The sequence below is a fragment of the Carettochelys insculpta genome, chromosome 6 (assembly GCF_033958435.1).
Source record: "Carettochelys insculpta isolate YL-2023 chromosome 6, ASM3395843v1, whole genome shotgun sequence".
NCBI lineage: Eukaryota > Metazoa > Chordata > Testudines > Carettochelyidae > Carettochelys > Carettochelys insculpta.
In genome coordinates this window covers 80,882,176-80,903,072 of record NC_134142.1, presented here as the reverse complement: position 1 = coordinate 80,903,072, position 20,897 = coordinate 80,882,176, and the positions used below count along the sequence as shown (strand labels likewise).

Here is a 20,897-nt window from a genome sequence, read left to right as displayed (position 1 = left end):
ACTACAGGGTTTGGCACTTATCCTGTGGGTTGTATGAGTGGAGATACACCTCTCATAGAGCTGGAAGGGACCTCAGAAGGTTGACTCCAGCCTCCTGCCTTCTTAGCAGGACTAAGCACCAACCCTTTTTTTTTTTTAAATCTGTTTGCCCCAGATCTCTAAACAGTGCCCTCAACGTTTGAGCTCTCAACCCTGGGTTTTGCAGGCCAATGCTCAAACCACTGAGCTATCCCTCCCCTGTACAAGGCCAGTATTTTCAATGCCAGCAGGCATTATACGCCATGTCTTGCAATGAATAAAGATGAATGATGTTCAAAACAAAAGTGTTTTATTCAGTTTCAAAAAATGGTCAGAACAAAAACACTGCAGAACCCAAAAGCAAATACTTCTTAATGTAAAAAAATTGGAATCTTTGATAGATGAAAAAGGAACACGGGTGTTCATTGTAGCTACACATACACTAACCAGTGAGCAATGGTTGATGTACGTGAAGCTGCATTGTTCATGTTTCCCCAGTATGAAGTGGTAGGGGTAGGTGAATGGGACTGAGGCCATGTGGAATGCTGAATGGGAAGACAATGTAGGAAAGCACTATGCTGCAGTTCTCCATTGAATCACAGAAGATTGGGGTGTTGAGACCTCTAGTCCAACCCCTTGCTCAAAGCAGGAGCAACCCCAACTGTATCAACTGACTGCAATTGCAGTCAAGCATAGGATCGTTGAAGCTAGATGTCCATGTGATTCTGCATCGTGTGTTTGCGGATGGAGAAATTCCATAATGTCATAGTGCATTTGCCTCTCCTTTTCCTTTAATTGTCTTCTATCTGCTCTGTCCATCTCCATAAGGCTGCACTATTCATCCTCCAGGAACACCGTTCAAGGTCTGCTGCAGAACTAGCTTGCAGGATCTTGCAGCTTGTGATCTTCTGTCCTTCCTCTCCCGCCCCATTTGGCTTAGTCATTCCATTGGTATTGAAAGTGTAATGATCAAGGGTGCAACAGCTGCAGGTACAAATAAAACACACAGAGGTGGTATTGCCATGTAGTAGGAGTGGAAAGTGAAAATAAACATTCAGAACTTCTACCCTTCCCTGGTTTCCTTAAAATGTTAAAACATGCATATTAGCACTTCTGCTTTGGAGTTCCTGTTACCTGGTTCCAGTCTTGGCTCAAGCCATGACTATGACCCACCAGGAATTGAGGAAAATAAGAAAGGAATTACTTTTGTTGCAGTAAACTGTGTGTAGAGCACTGGCACTGAATACTGGCACCATTTGACAGGTAGTAATTTTGGCTGATACCTCACTCCTGAAGATGACAATGGCAGAGAGCACAGCTGCTTCTGGCATCCCAAAGTCACCTGCACCTGAAGCCTGCTAGCCTGTATACTGCAACAATGTAACAGAGTTACTACTGAATGGGGTGAGAAAGTGTTTCACTGTGGAAGAAAAAATTAGGCAGGGATCCTTAGAATCCTTTGGCAGTGGGCTGCTGTTTACCTCAATGGAAGCTGCATTGAGAAATCTTGAGGATTCAAGGGATATCCCTGTGTACGTAATGAAAAGCGAATAGAAATGCTACCTTTCTTTGTTATGCTGCTATTTCTATTATGAGTCAATTAATGAAAATTCCAGAGTGGTGTCCCAATAAGTTGGGGTTACCATCACTGTGATGGGAAATAGATGTACACGCTTACCCAAGGTTCCTTCCCTAGCTTCAGGCTTACCCATGCTTGCAATATGGTGGAGTCAAAAACAGGTCCTGGCTCACAGCACAGGTGGACCTCCTCCCCATACTCATCTCTGCCTCACACTGTTCTCCATCTTCGCACCTCCTCTTTGCTGTTCATGGCAAAGGCCTGTGGCTCGGATTGCTTTGAAGGTACCGACAGTGGTGGCAGGATGGTGGTGTGGCCTCAGCCAAGTATGGCATGCATCTCTTTATAAAAGCAGCAGGTCTGCAGCTTGGCACAGGGATTCACCTCCTGAGCGCTGGTTTGACTGCTGCAGTTCCTTAGTTTTCATGCGCTGCTGAGAGTCCCAATCCTTGCTGCTTTGCTCTGGGATGCAGGAGAAGGAAATCTGGTTATTATGGATGTCATTGTTTCTTTGGCTCGTTCAGAGCCATACTTACATAATCCCTTTAACCCCACAGGACGTGGAGTTCTAATATCTCCTCTAGACAGAATCATGTCTGGACACGTAGCCAGCATGTTCAGCTGGGCATTTGCACACAACAATGGAGAGCAGCTAGAGACATGTTCACCAAGCTGGTCAACCAGAAAAAGGCACTTCAAAAATTCATGTTTTAATGGGCAAGGTTTCAGTGGGTAGGTGGGGGGCTTTTGTCTGCATGGCCTCTGGGCAGCAGAGCTCAGAGTTGTGATAAGAGCACTTGGTATTAGCCATTATGGGACAGCTGTGAAGGACTGTTAGGGTCAACATTAGTAATGCAATGTCTACATTCATGCTGCACTGACCTCTGTATTTAGACTCAATGCCACTCGGAGAGCTTGTGGTGTTATATTGTCATAACAGGGCATTTACACTGAGAGGAGACAAATTTAAGTGTAGACACATGCAGAAGTAGATCAACACAATGCAAACTATGTCAACCTAACTTTGTAGTGTAGACCAGGCCATAGAATGATCCCAAACTTGTATGACTTTAGGGTGTTAATTACTAACTGCCAGTAGTACATAATGATCCGTGAAACAGAGCTGCTACTTTACAGCTAGACATGCTTATGCCTGAGTGTGTCACACCACATGCTGTGCTATCATATTTGGTCTTTTAGGATTTTCCGAGTTCATCCTTTACATGGTATACATAATGAGCCAATCGTGGTTTGGATTTTATTTTTTTTGGTGGGGGTGAAAGGGAAATCAGGCTGTCATGGTATAGTTGAACAGAAAACAGCATATTTCTGATCGGCTATTAATGGAATAGAAATTATACTCAGAATGCAGAATTATTTCTGCAGTTTGAGACACATAATGTTACCACGCATTTCTATTTATAAACATGAGAAATATCTTTGTAATATCTCATACAACTCAAAAGGATCTTTGTTTAGTAAATCTAAAACTTAAACTTCCAGTTCCCAAGCCTCTGAATAATAATTACACAATCATAACATCTCTCACTTGGGAGACCACAAACAGTTAATACCATGTTACTGTCTGCTTGTGATCCTCTCCGGAAAACTTCACACAAGCTATTGTGAGGTGGGTGGGACCTCAAACCACTTGCAGTGCCAACAACTAGTACTCTTCAATCCATTTATCACATTACTAAGCAAAGAACACTGCCTATACTTTCTAGAACATTATAGCCATAATAGTTTGAGGTGCCTGATGAATCTTTATCTAGCTTGTTGTCAGTGGAAATTTCACAGCATTTAAACAGCTAAACTGGTGTCCTAAAATGGTCTGCAAGAGATTTTAAATAGTGGATTCTTAGCCACATAAGAGATCTTTTCCTTATGCGTCACCTTCCTATCTGAGCCCCTCCCAAAAATATTAGAATTATAGGCTACGTCTACACGTGAAGCCTACATCGAAGTAGCTTATTTCGATGTGGCGACATCGAAATAGGCTATTTCGATGAATAACGTCTACACGTCCTCCAGGGCTGGCAACGTCGATGTTCAACATCGACGTTGCGCAGCATCACATCGAAATAGGCACAGTGAGGGAACGTCTACACGCCACAGTAGCACACATCGAAATAAGGGTGCCAGGCACAGCTGCAGACAGGGTCACAGGGCGGACTCAACAGCAAGCCGCTCCCTTAAAGGGCCCCTCCCAGACACACTTGCACTAAACAGCACAAGATACATAGAGCCGACAACGAGTTGCAGACCCTGTGCATGCAGCATGAATCCCCCGCTGCAGCAGCAGCAGCCAGAAGCCCTGGGCTAAGGGCTGCTGCACACGGTGACCATAGAGCCCCGCACAGGCTGGAGAGGCAGCGTCTCTCAACCCCCTAGCTGATGGCTGCCATGCAGGACCCCACAATTTCGACGTTGCGGGACGCGGATCGTCTACACGGTCCCTACTTCGATGTTGAACGTCAAAGTAGGGCGCTATTCCGATCCCCTCATGAGGTTAGCGACTTCGACGTCTCGCTGCCTAACGTCGAAGTTAACTTCGAAATAGCACCCGACGCGTGTAGCCGTGACGGGCGCTATTTCGAAGTTAGTGCCGCTACTTCGAAGTAGCGTGCACGTGTAGACACAGCTATAGTGTGATACTTGATAACTTTATAGCATGCCCTGTAAGTTTTGAAGCATTATTTTGCCAAATGTTATAAATATTCAATTACTTTGAAGAAACCTCATCAACTCAATGCAGAAGCATAGCGTTTGAGCTCTCCAATAACAAAGCACTGTGCAAGTGTGCTGATATAAAAATCACTGAGAAGAAATTTCAAGTATGAATTTCCAAATGTCAAGTTGTGTGTCTCATCAATGTTTGTTTAGAAATCAAAAAATACTCGATACTGTCCTTTCAAGAGAACAGCATGTATGGAATTGCCAGTTGTGACATTCAATATGTGTATTGAAGGTTTTATCTACTTGCATGCCTAGGCATGCATGGTTTCTTACTCCAGTAATTGCTTGCACTGGTAGAAAAAGTACCTAAAAAGTTACTTGGCTAAAAGTATAGTTACTTGGCAAAAAATGTATTTAAGTCCAAAGTATCCTGTCAGAAAACGACTTGGGTAAAAGCACAAAGTTGTTGCATCTTGATAGTACTCAAGTATCCAGACGTAAAAAGTAGCCATCCTATAAAAATCTATGGTTAACCATCTGTGTTATCATAGGGCTTCATTATTTTTTCACATATATACACCACTACATATTCTGCATATGCATACGTGTGTGTATGTGTGTGCTTGTGTATGTGTTATATTCACATATATTCTGCACTAATATTTCAGATCTGGAATTTAAATGTAGTTGTAACCTTCATTTATAAGGCTAAAGAGTGACCAAATTAAATGCAGAAATGAAATTTAGAGAACTGTATCTATTTTGTCTACATTAACAAGTGTGCATTTTAGCATTGTAATGGTTAATAATTGTAATTAATTAATTAATTACAAAAGTACTTGTTCAACCTTAAAAGCAGTTGATTTTCAAAACTATCAGGGTCAAGCCTTAGGAAAAGTGGTGCCCTGGGCAAACTTGCATTTTGGTGCCCCTGACCACTCCCCCCTCCCGCCTTCCTCCTGAGTACGGTGCCCCTTCCCACTCAAATTTCTCTTGGAAGCTGCTCAGTCTCTTGCTCCTCTGAGTACAGGGATATTGCCTCTCCCACTTGCAAAGGGAGTTGTCAAAGTCCTTCTTGGCCAAGCCCTTCCTTTAAGAGCTACATGGGGAATGGATTATTTAAGTTTAAATCAGGGATGGGGAACCTAAGCCTTGCGGGGGGGGCTGGTGGTAATTCCAAGCTTGCCTATATCAACTAAACAAGCTATCAGGGCTGTTTAGTTTCCTGGCTGCTTCTCCATGCCTTCCCCCAGAAGGCATCTAGGCAGGCTAGAGTCTTCTCCCTGCCTTACCTGAGTAGTGCTGCTAACAGGAAGGCAAGGAGAAAGGGCTCTTAGCTTGCCAAGCTGCCTGCAGCTGCGGGCAGCTAGGCAGGCTGACAGCCGCAGAGCAGCTTCAAGTTATGCTTAATTTGCATTAAAGTGAGTTACATGCAACTCTAAGTCATGTATTTCAAGGGTTTACTGTACTGGTTTGCACAACTGCTAGTGGGGTGATGAAAGTAGTGAGTAACTAACTTCTTTCAGAGATGGTAGGTGAGTAAAAAGTACAGTATTTTCTAAAAGGAAAAAAAAACTTAAGTGAAAGGACAAGGTTCATGAAAATAAATAACTTTAATAAAATACAAATCCTGAAAAAAATGCACTTGGGTAGTGTAATGAAGTAGTTCTTAGTTTACTTTCCACCTCTGCTTGAGTATATTGGAAGTGGAATTCCAATGGTTTGGAACCATCTGCTTCAAATGAGGTTTCTTATGTTTCTGCTGAAGCTCAGTCAGTGTTTATGAAAACTTGCTACAGGTGCTGAGCTAGTTGCTTATTTTTTGTGCCGCTGTTATGGTGTTTTAGTATTTGGACTACTACACAGTAAACCATTGATTAATTTCCGTGGCTTGGCTCACACAGTAGGATGCACCAAAAAAGGATCCTGTGGATAGCTGGATTTGCATTGATGAGGAATGATTTGCATGCAGTGTATCAATGCTGAATTTAAGCTGAAGCATAAAAAATGTTCCTTATGTGGAAACTGTAGGGGGTGATTTTTACAGTGGCTTCAAATGGATGGAGAGTGACACACATTTAAAAAAAAAATCTGAATCGTTGATACGATTTGGAACATTTGCCTTTCCTCTTCTATTCCCTTCCGCACCCCAAACGATAAAGCTGCCACATCATTATTTCATTTTTAGTTGATTCGCCATAGCATTCATGAGCCTAATAGGATGTGCTGTAATACGAAAGCTGCAGAGCTATGGACCCTATTCTCCTTGTTGCGGTATGTATGCTTGCAGTGTGCCTTATAGCTGAGAGAGAGCTGACTGTGATTTTGTGTAGCAGAATACTGCATGCTTCCCCTTGGGAAGGTAGTGTGCAGTGCAAATTCTTAACAGACTCCATCATCATAGCAAATAGCTGCTCAATAAGTGATTGAGATGTTCCATTTGACAAGAATATTATAATAGTGCTGTTGCATCATAAAAGTATATTAAGACTAATATGTATGTTAGAGCTCTGTTAAAATCAGTGGACTTTGGCATAATGTATCCATTGTACATTCATAAGGGAATGTTTGCATAAGTCAGCCTACGTACAAATGCATGAAACTACCTGGTTATGATGACTTTCTGAATATACAAGTGTTGGTGTTTGTGCATACGGAATCTGTTGTGGGTTTTTTGTTTTGCTGGTGCAAATGGTAATACTCATGTTCAGTCTGTTTTAGGTGTATGCATAGGTGTGAAAAATTTTAAAGTGCTTTGAAAAGTATTTTTGAACATATATGAATCCACAAATATCTTCCTACACTGTTGCACTGTTTCAAAAGGGTTGATTTTGAGCTGGCAAATTGTAGTAACTGTGGTTTGGTTGGACTCTAAGTATATCCTATCATTAGCTCAATAATGCCACATCCAAGCCACTGGGATTTGCTACTGTAAATGCTTTTGCAAAAGGCTGATAACTTTGTATTGAGAGAATGGCCAGAAAAATAGAAGGATCAATTCCTGGTGAAGGCAACCATGTGTATCTGCTGGAAAATAAGATTGTTTTTGTCATGATACATGGAGAGAATTAACTTTTTGCTTTTTTCCAAACAAAGAAATTTGTAACCATCTGTTTACCCAGTGCTTTTTTTGTAACATAAAAGGAGACAGCTCTCACCCAACTCTTCACCACCTCTCCTGGCCTGGGTTCCTGGGCAGAGGCTCCTGGCAGCGATCCACACTCCAGCTGCTACCCGCCATGAGGCTACTGGGAACCCCCACCCACGTCCCTGAGGCTGGAGCTGCCAGTGGGAATCCTTTCCCTGGCCAGCTCCCAGCCCTGGGGCTGCTGGGGTTCCCCAGGCCGCGTCCTCAGGGCTGGAGCTGGTAGCAGGGTTCTGCACCCCAGCTGGCTCCCAGCTCCAAGGCTTGCCCCCACCCCCACACTCCCTGGCCAGGGTTCCTATGGCTGGGGCTGATGGCAGGGCTCTGTGCCCATCCAGCTCCCATCCCAGAGCTGGCAGGATCCCTGGCCAGGTGGTGGGGGATCCTGTAGCTGAGGCAGCTGAGGTGCTGGCCTCTACAGTACTAAAAAAGCACTCTCTCTACCCCTTATCTTTCTTTTTACACCTTCCTACAAGGATGGCACAAACTGCGAATGTTTCCATCTCCTACAGCCACTGACAAAATATGCAGGATTTTGTTTTTTTGGTTTTAACCAGCCCATTTCATAATTACCTATATCACAGCACAGCAATACCCCTTAGAGTAAAATCCTGCGATCCAGGACAAACAAACATAACTACAAGACCACCATTAAAACTTTTTTTTATAAAAAGCCCCCCTCTTTTTATAATTGTACCTTTTCCCCTTCCCAAATCTACACATGCATGTAAACCCAGTAGCACTATTCAAATTTGGCAAGTCTGTTTAGAGCCTAATCTTGTTGGAAAGGGAAAACAATGACACTCTGATAGAGCTAGTTTGCATGGGATGATGTATGCCTAACAATAATTTAATCTCCCCCATCCAGAATGACAAGTGCATAGCATGAAAACAGCCACATTTGGGATAAGGAAAATGTGTGTATTTAGTAATAAATTCACAAAAAAATGCTAAGCAGAATTTTCAGGGATATATTCCATATTTGACCCATTTCTGAAGCAGCTTCATTTTTTAGGCACTGAGGTGGTTTTCAGTGGTGTGTGCAGTTGCCTCTGATGTGTAGCCATTCTGTAACTGACAACAAGAAAAAGAGCCACTTCCATGGTGAAAATCTGTCCATTAGTCTTTTGTTGCCACATATTCAGGCTGCTGTCCTTTAGGGGCCTTGCTTGATGTTGTCCTAACTAAAGTTGTGCAAGTAACTGATTTTTTTTTTTTTTAAGGTAGCTGGACATTGGTAATTTTTTTGATGTGATTGAAGCTGACCAAGATAAAAGAAATTGGCAAACTGAAAAAAAAAATCATTTTTTTCAATTTTTTTCAAAAATAAATAAAGGAAAGGAAAGGAAGAGCCAAATGGTGATAGTGGTGTTGCCCAGTTATACCCAGGAGTTAAGGCATTCAGCTGGGATGTGGGAGAGGCACACTCCCTCCGTCACTTAGGTAGAGGGACTTGACTCCACATCTCCCCAGCCTCAGTGAATGACATGACCATCAGCCCAGCGGGGGTCAGGTACCAGGCTGGAGGTGGGGTGGTTGGGAAGCCAGAGGATGGAAGCAGAGCTGGTGGCAGAAGATGGCAGCAGGCTGGGGGTGGGGGCGGGGCTGAAGGAAGGGGACCTCCCTTTATCCAGCAAATTCCCTTGTTTGGAGGTCAGCCCTGGCACTCAGCTGGCTCCCTTTCCCACAGCTGGAGCTGCCAAGGTGCCAGTACTGAGTATTGGCAAGTACCGGCTCAAAAAAAGCACTCTGTGTGTGTGTGTGTAATATATATAAAAAATAGTATATTAAAACCTTCACAGTGAATGACCAGATGACTAGTGCATCTCACCAACATGTTCTTTAAAGTATGACTGAAGAAGGTAATTTTTATAATCAATGACATATATAAAATTGATTATAAAAATTACCTTCTTCAGTCATACTTTAAAGAACATGTTGGTGAGATGCACTAGTCATCTGGTCATTCACTGTGAAGGTTTTAATATAGAAGCAAAGAAGCACTATGACCACATGACTTGTATCTGCAGAAGTGCTACAGTAATAATTTCAAATTAAAATTATTGGAAAGAGGCTGCCTATTTTTTTTACAGCAGTACGATTCACATGATATACTAAATATGCAGTCTATTAAAGTTGTACAATTAAATAATTGTATTGTGTAATTGTTGGAAAGCAGTCATTTTCATCCAAGACACGTACTGTTCTAGCTAGATTTTCTATTGTGTACTCCCCAGAGAAAAGTGGGTGTAGAAACCACCATTCAGCTTCCTGAAGGGGTGCTCTAAAATGGATGGAGAGAAACTGTTCTCAGTGGTGACAGACAGCAGAACAAGGAGTAATGGTCTCAAATTACAGAAGGGGTGTAGATTGGGTATTAGGAAAAACTACTTCACCAGGAGGGTGGTGAAGCAGTGGAATGCGTTGCCTAGGGAGGTGGTGGAATCTCCATCTCTAGAGGTGTTTAGGTTCTGGCTTGACATAGTCCTGGCTGGGATTACTTAGTTGGGGTTGATCCTGCATGGGGCAGAGGGCTGGACTTGATGACCCCTTGAGGTCCCTTCCAGCTCTGTGATTCTATGATTCTGATTTGATACTGTTTACATTCACTTTACATTAATTGTAGATGTGTAAATGGCTGCAAGAAGCTGTGAGGCGACAGAAAATAGGGGTTGAAATGTTGGCCCCATTGAAGTCAATGGAGTTTTGTCATTAATTACCATGTGTTTGTAACCCAGAGTTTAGTCACCCTATGTACGATGGTGGTGATGACAAAGGATTTGAGACACCGATTGCTTGTTTCTACTATGGTTTAAATGTGCCATATGCTTCCACCGCTTCCTAGAATCAAAGTACCCTTATGCCCCTTATCAACATATTTATTCTTGTAATAAAAATCTCTGTTTCAACAGCTTTTTAATGTCATGTATCTGTGCCTCTTTAACAAATCCATTGTACACATTCAGTTACAGATTGGGTCTGAGACAGTTTCTGAAAAATATGCCTCGTATGAATTTGTTCCTGCTCCAAATGTTAAATAACATCATTGCACATAATGATGCCAACAGATGGTGCCATTTATCACTTTCTATAGTAAAGTGTGCATATGTTTGATTAATCTGTTGATTTTATGGTAACTTTTTTTTCATAAAACAGTGGGGGGTGTATTTAAATCAGCACTCATTTTTGTCTATTTTCAAAGAAGTACCTTCAATTTAAAAAAAATTAAATAAAAAGCCTAAATGTAATATATAGATTCTCATTAAAAATACTTGTGATTTTCTAATGGAAGAATTGGCTTGTTGAGTTGTTTAAAAATGGAAGCTTCTTAGGAAGTAAAACATTTATTCTGATTCATAATATACCTTTGAGGAATTCGGGAGTTACCCTAACAGATGCCAGCGGTGCAACTAAATTAATACCATTTCCGTCCTTTTCAAAGTATATGTTAGTTTGCTTTGAAAAATGTTTAATTTTGAAAGGCATTGAGAGAGCTCTGTGTGGATGCTGTCAGATATTTTCCATCTCAAACAACCCTTTTTAATTTGTGTGTTCTAAATGGGGTCACTGGCACATCTCAGGCCAGCATATTAACCATTTATGTTCTTTTGTCAGGTATCACACCCACATCATGGAGAAGGGGAAAAGGTTACTCACATCTTGGAGGTCTGCTTTTGATTACGAGGTTGCTAGAGTGCTAATCTGGAGCCAAAGGCTCTAGGGGAGATCCTCAATGGCCTATCACTATTTAGATTCTCAGGGATCTATTATAAATCTTTACTACGTATGCTGATGCTTCCAGGAGCATCCTTGTTTCAGGTTGTATTCTTGGTAGCATTTTGTTACAGGTTTAAAATCAGTGCGCTGGTGCCTGGTTTGGAAAGTGATACTCTTGACAGGGCTTCAGGAAATAAAACAGGATGAGCAATCTTACGTTGACACTGATATTATCAAAAACTGGTCAAAACTGGCAAGACAAGTGTATAATGGGATAAGAAGGTGGCAAGGCCCAGATTTGCCCATTTGGGGCAGTAAAGTCTTATGCATTAGTTAAACACAAGATCCTGTGATCAATACAGCAGTAACTGAGTGAAAATTAATAGCCTGTATGATAGAGGAGGTCAGACTAGATGGCCTGATGATCCCTTCAGGCCTTTACACTCTGTGAATATATATTCTGGATAGAAAGTGAAGATCTAATTTCCAAATGGCCTGCAGGCCCATCCCAACACCTGTTCATCTGAATGCATTGCTTAATGTAATTTTTGCTTTTATACACATTTGAAATTCAGCATTTATGGACATTTAATAGTTATTTGGCATATAATCCAGTAATTTGTACCAACACACATCCCAGGTTCCCAACATTCATGATTCACTTAATGCCATAACTTTTAGTTATCTCTAATGATTTAATATATGGAAGATGGGCTTTAAACATAAAATAATGAAACCATATAAAGGTAGCATGAGGTGGTATACGGAGGTCACATATCTGCTATAGAGAGGATGGGTCTGGTAAATATAGCTGGTCAATCCTGAAAGAGCATCTAGTTCATTGTCAAATTCTGAAGTTTTTCGTACTGAGTTCTTAGTGGCCATTGTTTAAGATCATGCTTTCTAAAGTTTAGTGCTAAAGGACTAAATTTTGGTATGATACTTTCATAAGGAATGTCAGCTGTGTAGTATGTGGTTTAACATTGGTGGGGCTTGGGCTCATCTACACTGACCTGTAGAACAGATTTCAGGAGTCTGAGTTGCAATGTACGCTCAGGTGTTGGATTGTGCCTGTCCTGTGTACATTCAGCTAGTGTGAACTAAAAATGTCAAGTTCACATGAACGTAGTCCTGTGGACTTGGTAGCAATCTTAATATTTTTGTATTCGGTTTAAATTTTAATATTCTACAACAAGATTACATTTTAGTTTAGGTAATCAGTGTAAATTTTATTTTAAATATTTTTAAAAATACTATTCAACTGATTAAAAAAAATTATAATATCGATTTTCATCCACCCTGATGTGTATTTTTAAGATTTGGCATGTGTTTCTGTATAGATTCTACTAGAGCTTGAATGCAGATTTGTTAGTGATAATTATAGTGAGTGTGTGTATGTAAAATTTTTGTCTTGTTTACCATGACTGCCTGTCTCCATCTGCTGGTGAATGCTGTAAACTGTTTCATATTAAAGATCTTTCATGGGGTATCTTCTCAGCTTGAAATTGCCATTAACAGGAAAAATAGTCTTGTTTACTGAGATGAACATTGTAAGTTAGAAACAATTAAGAGATCGTGTCAGATCAAGTCAACAACATCCTTTTTTGGAAGCTAGTGTAAATGCTGATGTTATAGTGCCATTAATTTTTATGATCGGTCAGGGTAGACTGTTTGTGCTACATAAGGCCATACAGAATAATAATATGCAGGCTACAGAAATAAATAAATCAAAATGGTGGGAAAAGCCCAGCCTTTTGTTCTTGTTTGGTGAACCCAGGGAAGATGATCATATTTTCCTAGATGGGAAACTCATTTTTTTTAATCCAACTCAATACATTGAGTGCAGCTTCATCTGGAATACTGTGAGCAATACTGGTCCATCACCAAAAGAATGTTGCAGAATCAGAGCAAATTCAGAGGAATGTGAGGAAAATTTGGGGCATGAAAACACTCTCATAAGAAAAGACGTTGACAAGATTTGGGTTATTAATTTAGAAACTAGACAAGTAAGAGGGAGCATGTTAAATGCACATAAAATGGTATATAGAGGTAGATTAGAAACTTCTTTGAGTATCAGAAAACAAAAACAATGGGACATTCAATGATGCTTAATTAGCCTGTGAACACATTGACACAAAGTCACTAAGGTCAAGAACTTGGCAAAGTTCAAGTGGGTAATGAGGTAGAAAAGTTAATGATAATATCTTTGAAGAGTGTATGCATAGCTGATGTCAATCCCTGACTAGCAGAAGGATGAGGCCCAATGGGGGAGGCAGATTATCCCTAATCTGCCATTTGTGGGGCTCTTGCTCTTTTTTCTCCATAGCGTCTGATGCTTGCCATTACTGGGAGATAATATTGGAACAGGTGGACCTCAGATCTGATACAGTCAGGCAGTTCGTTCATTTGTGATGTCCTGAGTGATTTGTCAGTCCTTACTCAGTTCATATCCTAAATATTGCTTAAACGGCAGGATAGAGGAAGCTGAAAGGGCTCACTATGCACATCTTTTCCTACACCAAAGTAATTCTTCCTGTCCTGCACTGATGGAAATACTAGTAAGAGTTCAACATGACTTCAGAGAAATCTAACTGTTCACCTTCAATTAGCTCTGAGTAAGTTGAATTAACTTAAATAGTGTAGGACTTAATTGTACTCCCAGTTGCATCTTGTTTTTGTGTATAAAAATTGCTGGTTGGTATTAGGCAGATTAAAGGGGGGTGGAGGAAAAAAAATCTGTAGATACAGACAGCAGTTTAAAAAAAAATAAGTATCTGACGGATGTTACAGTTTGGCCATAGAGAGAAGCTTCACCATTGTTTACGTTCTGTCACAGTTGCTGAAGGGTATCAGATGGAGAGCATGTTCCTGCTGTTGATATTTACAGTGTTGATTCTTGAGTCCATGTGTATCACATCTCTTATCTCACATGCATGGTAGCTCAGTAGCATATTGTAAAATATAACCACCATAACATATAAGATGTTCAGTAGAATGTCCTGCTTCGTTAATTGTTAAGCTCAGTGGCTAATAGTTAATGTATCATTTGATACTCTGAATAATTTTTGCAGAGTTTCATTGACAGCAGCTCTGAGTTAAATCAATTTGGTTTGGTTTAGTCAGCTAGCCATAGACCATGGTGACTTAAAATAAATCTTACAGGTTTATTCCAATATCAGAGATCCAATAGTTTTACCATATAATTATATTTTATCCCAATATTGTGCTTCTCATCCTAGGAGCTTTAAGTGCTTTGCAAAGACAAGTATTTGATTATAGTCTGTTTTATAAATAAACTGATGGACAGAGTAGTCAAAACAACTTGTCCAAGATCACATACACAGTCAGTGGGAGAGTCTAAACTACAATTCATGTCCACAAATTATGTTCAGTTGTGATGAATTAGGGTTGCACAGTTGCTAACTTGCTGTTCTTGCATCTTCTGTGAAAGTGCTTTGGGACTGTGCTAGCCCTGCTATCATAGCTGCTGTTACTTTGGGCTCGTGCAGAGCTGGGGAAAGGGCCGAGGACTGAAAAGCAAATAGAGAAGAGCATAAAATAAAATAAGAGATCATTAAGCATGGGAATTCTTCACAAGCATGAAACTGAATTATTTCCCTGAATCTGAACAGAAGTGAAAAACCTCTAAATATCCTGTTGAGTATATGTAATAAACTGTAAACATGAATATTTGCTGGTAATGTAGACTAGCCAATTTAGGAAAAATCAATATTTTTGCCCTTTGTACTTTTTATAGAAGGGGGAAAAATGATATTTTTAACTCTGAACTAACCCAAATGTCTTCCTTTTGATTTCATGGATGACAGTGGAAATAAAGACTCATGCATGTATTTTAAAATCTATTTTATATTTTTCCTATTGCAATTTCATTTTGTAATGGATTTCTTTATTTAAAAATATAGAAATTCTGTAACATATGCTGTTCCTCCCATTTTTAGAAATGAAATATTTTCTAATACTGATCTAAAATAAGGTCTTCTTTTTTTTTTCCCCCCCTTTAGGTTAACAATGAGAATGTAGTGAAAGTTGGCCACAGGCAGGTGGTAAACATGATTCGACAAGGGGGTAATCACCTAGTTCTTAAGGTTGTCACAGTAACCAGGAATCTTGATCCAGATGATACAGCTAGAAAAAAAGGTACATTTTTCTTTTTGCTTCCTGATTTTTTTTTCTGGTGTGCTCTGAGGAAAAGAGACTAGAAACAATTTACATTAGTTTAATTACTGTTATGTTATATATTCCTCATAATAACTATGCAATCACATTCTATTTTGTAATCTACAAGTTATTTATATTTGCTGAAGAAAAAGCCAGATTTCATTAATAAGTGTATCACTGAAGAAGATATAGTTCATTCTTGTCATGTTTAGTACTGAAGTTCATCTTCCTAGATCTTTTTGTAATTTTCTTTTAAGAATTTATACTCAGCATTTGCCAGGGTATTTGAGGGAGATTTTAAAAAACAAAAAACTGTCCCTTACTTAAAGTCATATCCACAAAGGCTGGGATATTAAAACCTGCTTAAGTTTGGGCCTGGGCTTGTGCCCAGTTCTGTTCCTATAAAAGTCCATGAAAATGTTAAGTGCATTTGAAAATACTGCATCGATGAAAATATAGCACATGATCGACATGCTAATAAGAAAAAATACATTTTGAGATGCCTGTTGGTTAAAAGAGATGGAAACTGGATAGGGAGCAAGCTTTTAGCAGAGGGGAAAGTGTGGTGTGCTCTCCTCCATTAGTACCTCTAGAGAAAGGGAAAACTTTCGCTTCAGAAAGGGAGCAGATAGTTAGGTTGATTTGGTGTAGCTGCAAACACATTTAAATGGCTTTGAGAATGTGGTATCTTGGTACCAAATAAGAGCTTTTTCATCAAAAAGCACTGCATTAATTCTCATTAAAGCGAAAGACTAACATAAGTCTTGCGTTTATGTTACCTCTTGTTTTAATGGGGATTGATCTGTGGTAATCCATGTACTGAAATCAGACTGTACCCATAAGAGTTGTAACAGTTCTTTTTATTCTTACTTTTTTGGTATTGGCTCTCCCGAAATTACTTTGCAATTGCACTTGATTAAACATACCCAAATTCTGCTCAGCCAGGATCTGCAGTAGCAATTTGTTAGGAACCAGTAGATAAATCTAATTTGAATATTGTTGCTGACCTCCTCCTCTTTAATACAAGAGTGATGCATCTACTTCTCTGGCCCTAACATGGATCTTCCATATTGCAATGTGAACTAACAGCTGAAGTCTCCCTGAGGTGGTCAGCTCTCCCGCGCGTACCTCGTCAACATTGTTGAATTTTCATGTGCCACATGTTAGTCATGCCTGCACTGGTCTTTCAGTGGGAGGAATGAAGCAAATAGATAGCAGTACTACTACATGCATTTTTGTTTAAAGGCAGAAACACAGTGTTTACCTTGCTTTTTAATAATCTACTGGAAATTCAGATTTTAAAAAATTAGAATATGTAAAAAGAAAAAAAAATCTTAATTCTTCATTTATTTTTTTAGAAATGTTATTCTTGGCAGAATTGCTTATTACTTATCTTACTGCCACATGTTCCAGACAAACTTAGCATTTTTTTACAGTGGTATTGGTTATGTTTTCTGTACATAAATAAGAGGAGCTCGGAAATTTGGGAATGTTAACACTTTCCTAAGGAAGGACAAGTTGCTAACTTTTCTCAAGCAGTCATTAGTCCTTTACTCAAATGAACTCTCCCTTTAGCTATGTCTACACTATCAAATTATTTTGGAAAATCAGACCCTTTTTTGAAAGAACACATGGAGCGTCCACACACAAAATGCGCTCTTTCAATCCAAAAATTGAAAGAATGCAGCTCTTCTTCTGGAAGCCCTCTTCCACTTCTGGATCAGGAAGAGTGCCTCATTTTGAAAGGTTCTTTTTAAAAATTAAAAAAAAGCATGTGTTTTGATGTTCCACATGTCCTTTTTTCAAAAAAGCAGTCCTCGTGGTGCTGGATTTGTTGGCTCTTTTGAAAGAGTGTGGGCTGTGTGGGCCTCCTTTTGGGGAGGTAATATTAATTAGGAGATAATGATAGGGCAACACTCAAATTACCTGGAGATCAGATTTCTTTCATCCATATCCCTAATTTTGAGAAATTGTACAGAATTTTGAGAAATTGTACAGAAATTTTGAGAATTGTACAGAAACAATCAAGGTCTCTGTGGCTGACGATCTCCTCCTGGTGATGGACTAATTTTTTTTTCAAGAAGAAGGGTGCTTTCGAAAGGGGGGTTTTTGAATGAACTCTGTCTACATTGCTGTTGTGACTTTAGAAATCAGCTCTTCCGAAATCGAGATCCCGTGTTAGTATGCAAATGAAGTGTGAGAATAAAATATTCTGGAATAACTCTTACAGAACAGTTTATTTCAGAATAACACTGCTGTGTAGACATACCCAGTGTAAAGCATATTTGTGTCCCTGGGCTAATGCCTTAAAGGATGATTATAAATGATTGCAAAGTGGATCTCTTAAAAGTTGTTTTTTGTACATGTGTCCATACACAATATGACAGGTACAGGTGAATTAATACTTAAAGATTTTTACTATATATCATTAACATAATCTATTTTTCACTAACTGATAAGAAAACCAAAAATTTTTAGAAATGCAATATATGAATTGCTTCTAAGCCCTTCAGACAGCATACTGAATGTTTTGTTTCCTAGCTTTAAAGAAATTACTGTGTATATGTATTTGATATTGCTATAATAAGTATACTGGAGATAGATATTTAAAATCTAATAAATGTGTATTCCATATGATGATCTTTTTCTGACTATAAGAAGTGTATATGTGAATATACAATGCTTTGGAGATGTATATTTACTTATACTGTATATCCTTCTATTTAATGCAAAGCCCCGCCACCTCCAAAGCGAGCTCCAACCACTGCATTGACCTTGCGGTCTAAGTCAATGACCTCAGAGCTTGAAGAGCTTGGTAAGAAAGTGTTTAACAAGCATGCTGAGATAAGGTGGGGGGGTGTAGAAACAAACAAAAACTATTATTTTAAATGAACTGCACCCTGTGTGTGATATAGAAAAATTTCAGGAATGCTGCATCTCTGGAGAGTTCAAAATACGCATGGTTTGCATGAGTGACTCTTTTTTTTTAAATGTGTGCCTTTACTGCTCTGCAAGAGAATGTTGAGACTTTTTTTTATGCATCATCAAAGTTTGGCACAGTAGTGCTGTATCATTATATTAGCTTGCTTTTTAACCTTTCAGTTCATCTAATATTGTTTTATTTTAAATTTCTGTGGCCTCTCATTAGTGGATAAAGGTAAGCTGCCAGAAGCCACTGTTGAAAAGTTGACAGTTGTTGAAGCAGTACACTATCAACTGCAACTAGTTCCCATTAGACTCTCTACTCTAAATGTGTAAATATTATCATGTTGACTTTTATGTTTGAACACAAACTTAATAAACTATTCTGTTTAACTTTTAGCAATGCAAAGTGATGAGCATTTAGTCTTTGGCTCACTAATTCTAAATTATGTAAATGTAGTTGTCCCAGCAGAAGGATGGATATATTGCAGATTTGTATAGCTGTACTGGGATTTCTGATTAAGGTTAAGTCTGCACTACAAAATAGAGTCGAATTTATTGAAATTGACTTTTTACTGGTAGTTTTTATAAAGTTGAAGATGAGTGTCCACAAATGTCTGGAAAGTTGACATTGATTATCTCTGTTGCCTTAGCCTCAGCAATGCAACCCCATTGCAGCTGGGTTTTTTGTGCCAGTGTGTTATGGGGAAAAAAATGTGCTGCAAGTGCTCGTGGGTGTCTGATGTCATCATCCCAGAGTGCAGTGCACTCTCTCTCTCTCTCTCACACACACACACACACACACACACACACACTCTCACTCTATTGGAAGAAATAAGGGCCGGACCAAGGAATTTCACACTATTTTTCGTGCTGTTTTCCAGAAAACTGCCCAAGCTCACTCTGTTGCAGAGCGCTAGCATGGGTCCTGAACAGCTGATAGCCATTGCATAGGCTGCTTCTACACTCACCCCTTCCCATTGGAGGTGGCATGGTAATGAGGCAATTTGAAGCAGGCTAATGAGGTGCTAATTTGCATATTCAGCACGCCATTAACATAATGACAACTGTGCAAATTTTGACATGCAGACTTAGAATTGCAAATTGATGCTGTAGATGCAGGCAACTTCAAAATAAGTGCCTCACTTTAACATTCACTTACTCCCATCTAGTTTTGTGGGAGTGAGGGAATGTTGAAGTGGGGCGCTTGTTTTGAAGGTGCCCTCATCTACACTGTCAGTCTGCAATTCGAAGTCTGCACTTTGAAATTCATGTGGCTGCCATTATGCTAATGAGGTGCTGAATATGCATGTTAGCATCTCATTAGCCTGCTTCAAATTGGCTCATTACCATGCCATCTCTGAGAGGAGGAGGCAAGTGTAGAAGCAGCCATAGAGTGTTATGGCCACTTCCCAAAGTGTTATGCAGTATTGTATTCGAGCAGGAGTGTCCACTACGTTTGCCACTTGTCACATGTGGCAAATAGGACACTGTTGTGGTGAACATCAGGATGGCCAGCCCGCGGCTCTTGGAACCTTTAAATGCAGCTCCTCCTGAGAGGTGCATTCAAGGAATGCCATCTGCCCATTCCATGTGTGTGCCCAACCAGTTGGTGGGAGAAGCAAGTGGCGGCTGTGGTGAGTCGCTGACATTGAATTAGAAAGCGGGGCTGGGGGGTTCCTGGCTGTAGGGGAGGGCATTCAGTTAGTGGGGGGTTGGGAGTGCCTGGCTCTGGGGAAGGGGAGGGCATTTATTTATAGTGGGAAGGAGGGCGGAGAGCGCCTGACTCTCCAAAATTTTATATAATATAATGTGGCAAATATGGCAAGACAACAACCACAAGTGTCGTGCTCTTTGAATTCCTGTTGGACACTGCTGTATTAGAGAGAGCCAGTGGGAGGATGAGATAGATATCGATGATTCAGATGATGATATTGAAGAACTGGAGCCCAGAAATACAGAGCTGTTGGCTGCTCTGGGTGTATTACTTACAGTGGAGCACCAGTTCTGGAGATGTGAAATCAGCACACACTGGTGGGATAGTGTCATTTGGAAGTCTGGGATGACCAGCAGTGGCTGCAGAACTTCCGCATGCACAAGGCCACTTTCATGAAACTTTGTGATTTGCTGTCCCCTGCCCTGCAGCACAGTGATACCAGAATGAGACCTGCTTTCACAGTTCACAAGCAAGTGGCAATTGCTCTGTGGAAGTTTGCAGTGCCTGGCAGCTACCAGTCAGTGGGAAATCAATTTGGTGTGGGCAGATCTACACTCGGGGGGCTGTGGTGATCCAGGTAGCCAAGGCAATCTGCGATTGGTGGATGCAGAAGACTGTGATTCTGGAAAATGTACAGCACATAGTGTGCAGCTTTGTTGCCATGGGGTTTGCTAACCGCAGGGAGGCAATAGTTGGAAAGCTCGTTCCCATCCTTGCCCCAGACCACCAGTCCTAAGAGTATATAAACCACAAGAGGTACTTCTCCATGGTGTTGCAGGCATTGGGGATCACAAAGGTCATTTCACCAACATCCATGTGGGGTGGTTGGGAAAGCTGTGTGACAAGGTCATCTTTAGAAATTCTGGTCTATACAGAAAACTCCAGGATGGGACTTTCTTCCCAGACCAGAAAATTAAGATTGGCAACATGGCGATTCTCAT

General features: G+C 40.3%; 1 protein-coding gene across 1 annotated transcript in view; it reads left to right on the top strand.

Annotated features, from left to right (window-relative positions):
• Positions 1–20,897, top strand: part of SHANK2 (SH3 and multiple ankyrin repeat domains 2) — a 721,067-nt gene that overhangs the window by 642,158 nt on the left and 58,012 nt on the right. The window contains exons 19-20 of the mRNA XM_074997460.1: positions 15,161–15,296; positions 18,052–18,132. Coding sequence (XP_074853561.1) covers positions 15,161–15,296; positions 18,052–18,132 — 217 coding nt within the window. The remainder of the gene's footprint in view (positions 1–15,160; positions 15,297–18,051; positions 18,133–20,897) is intronic.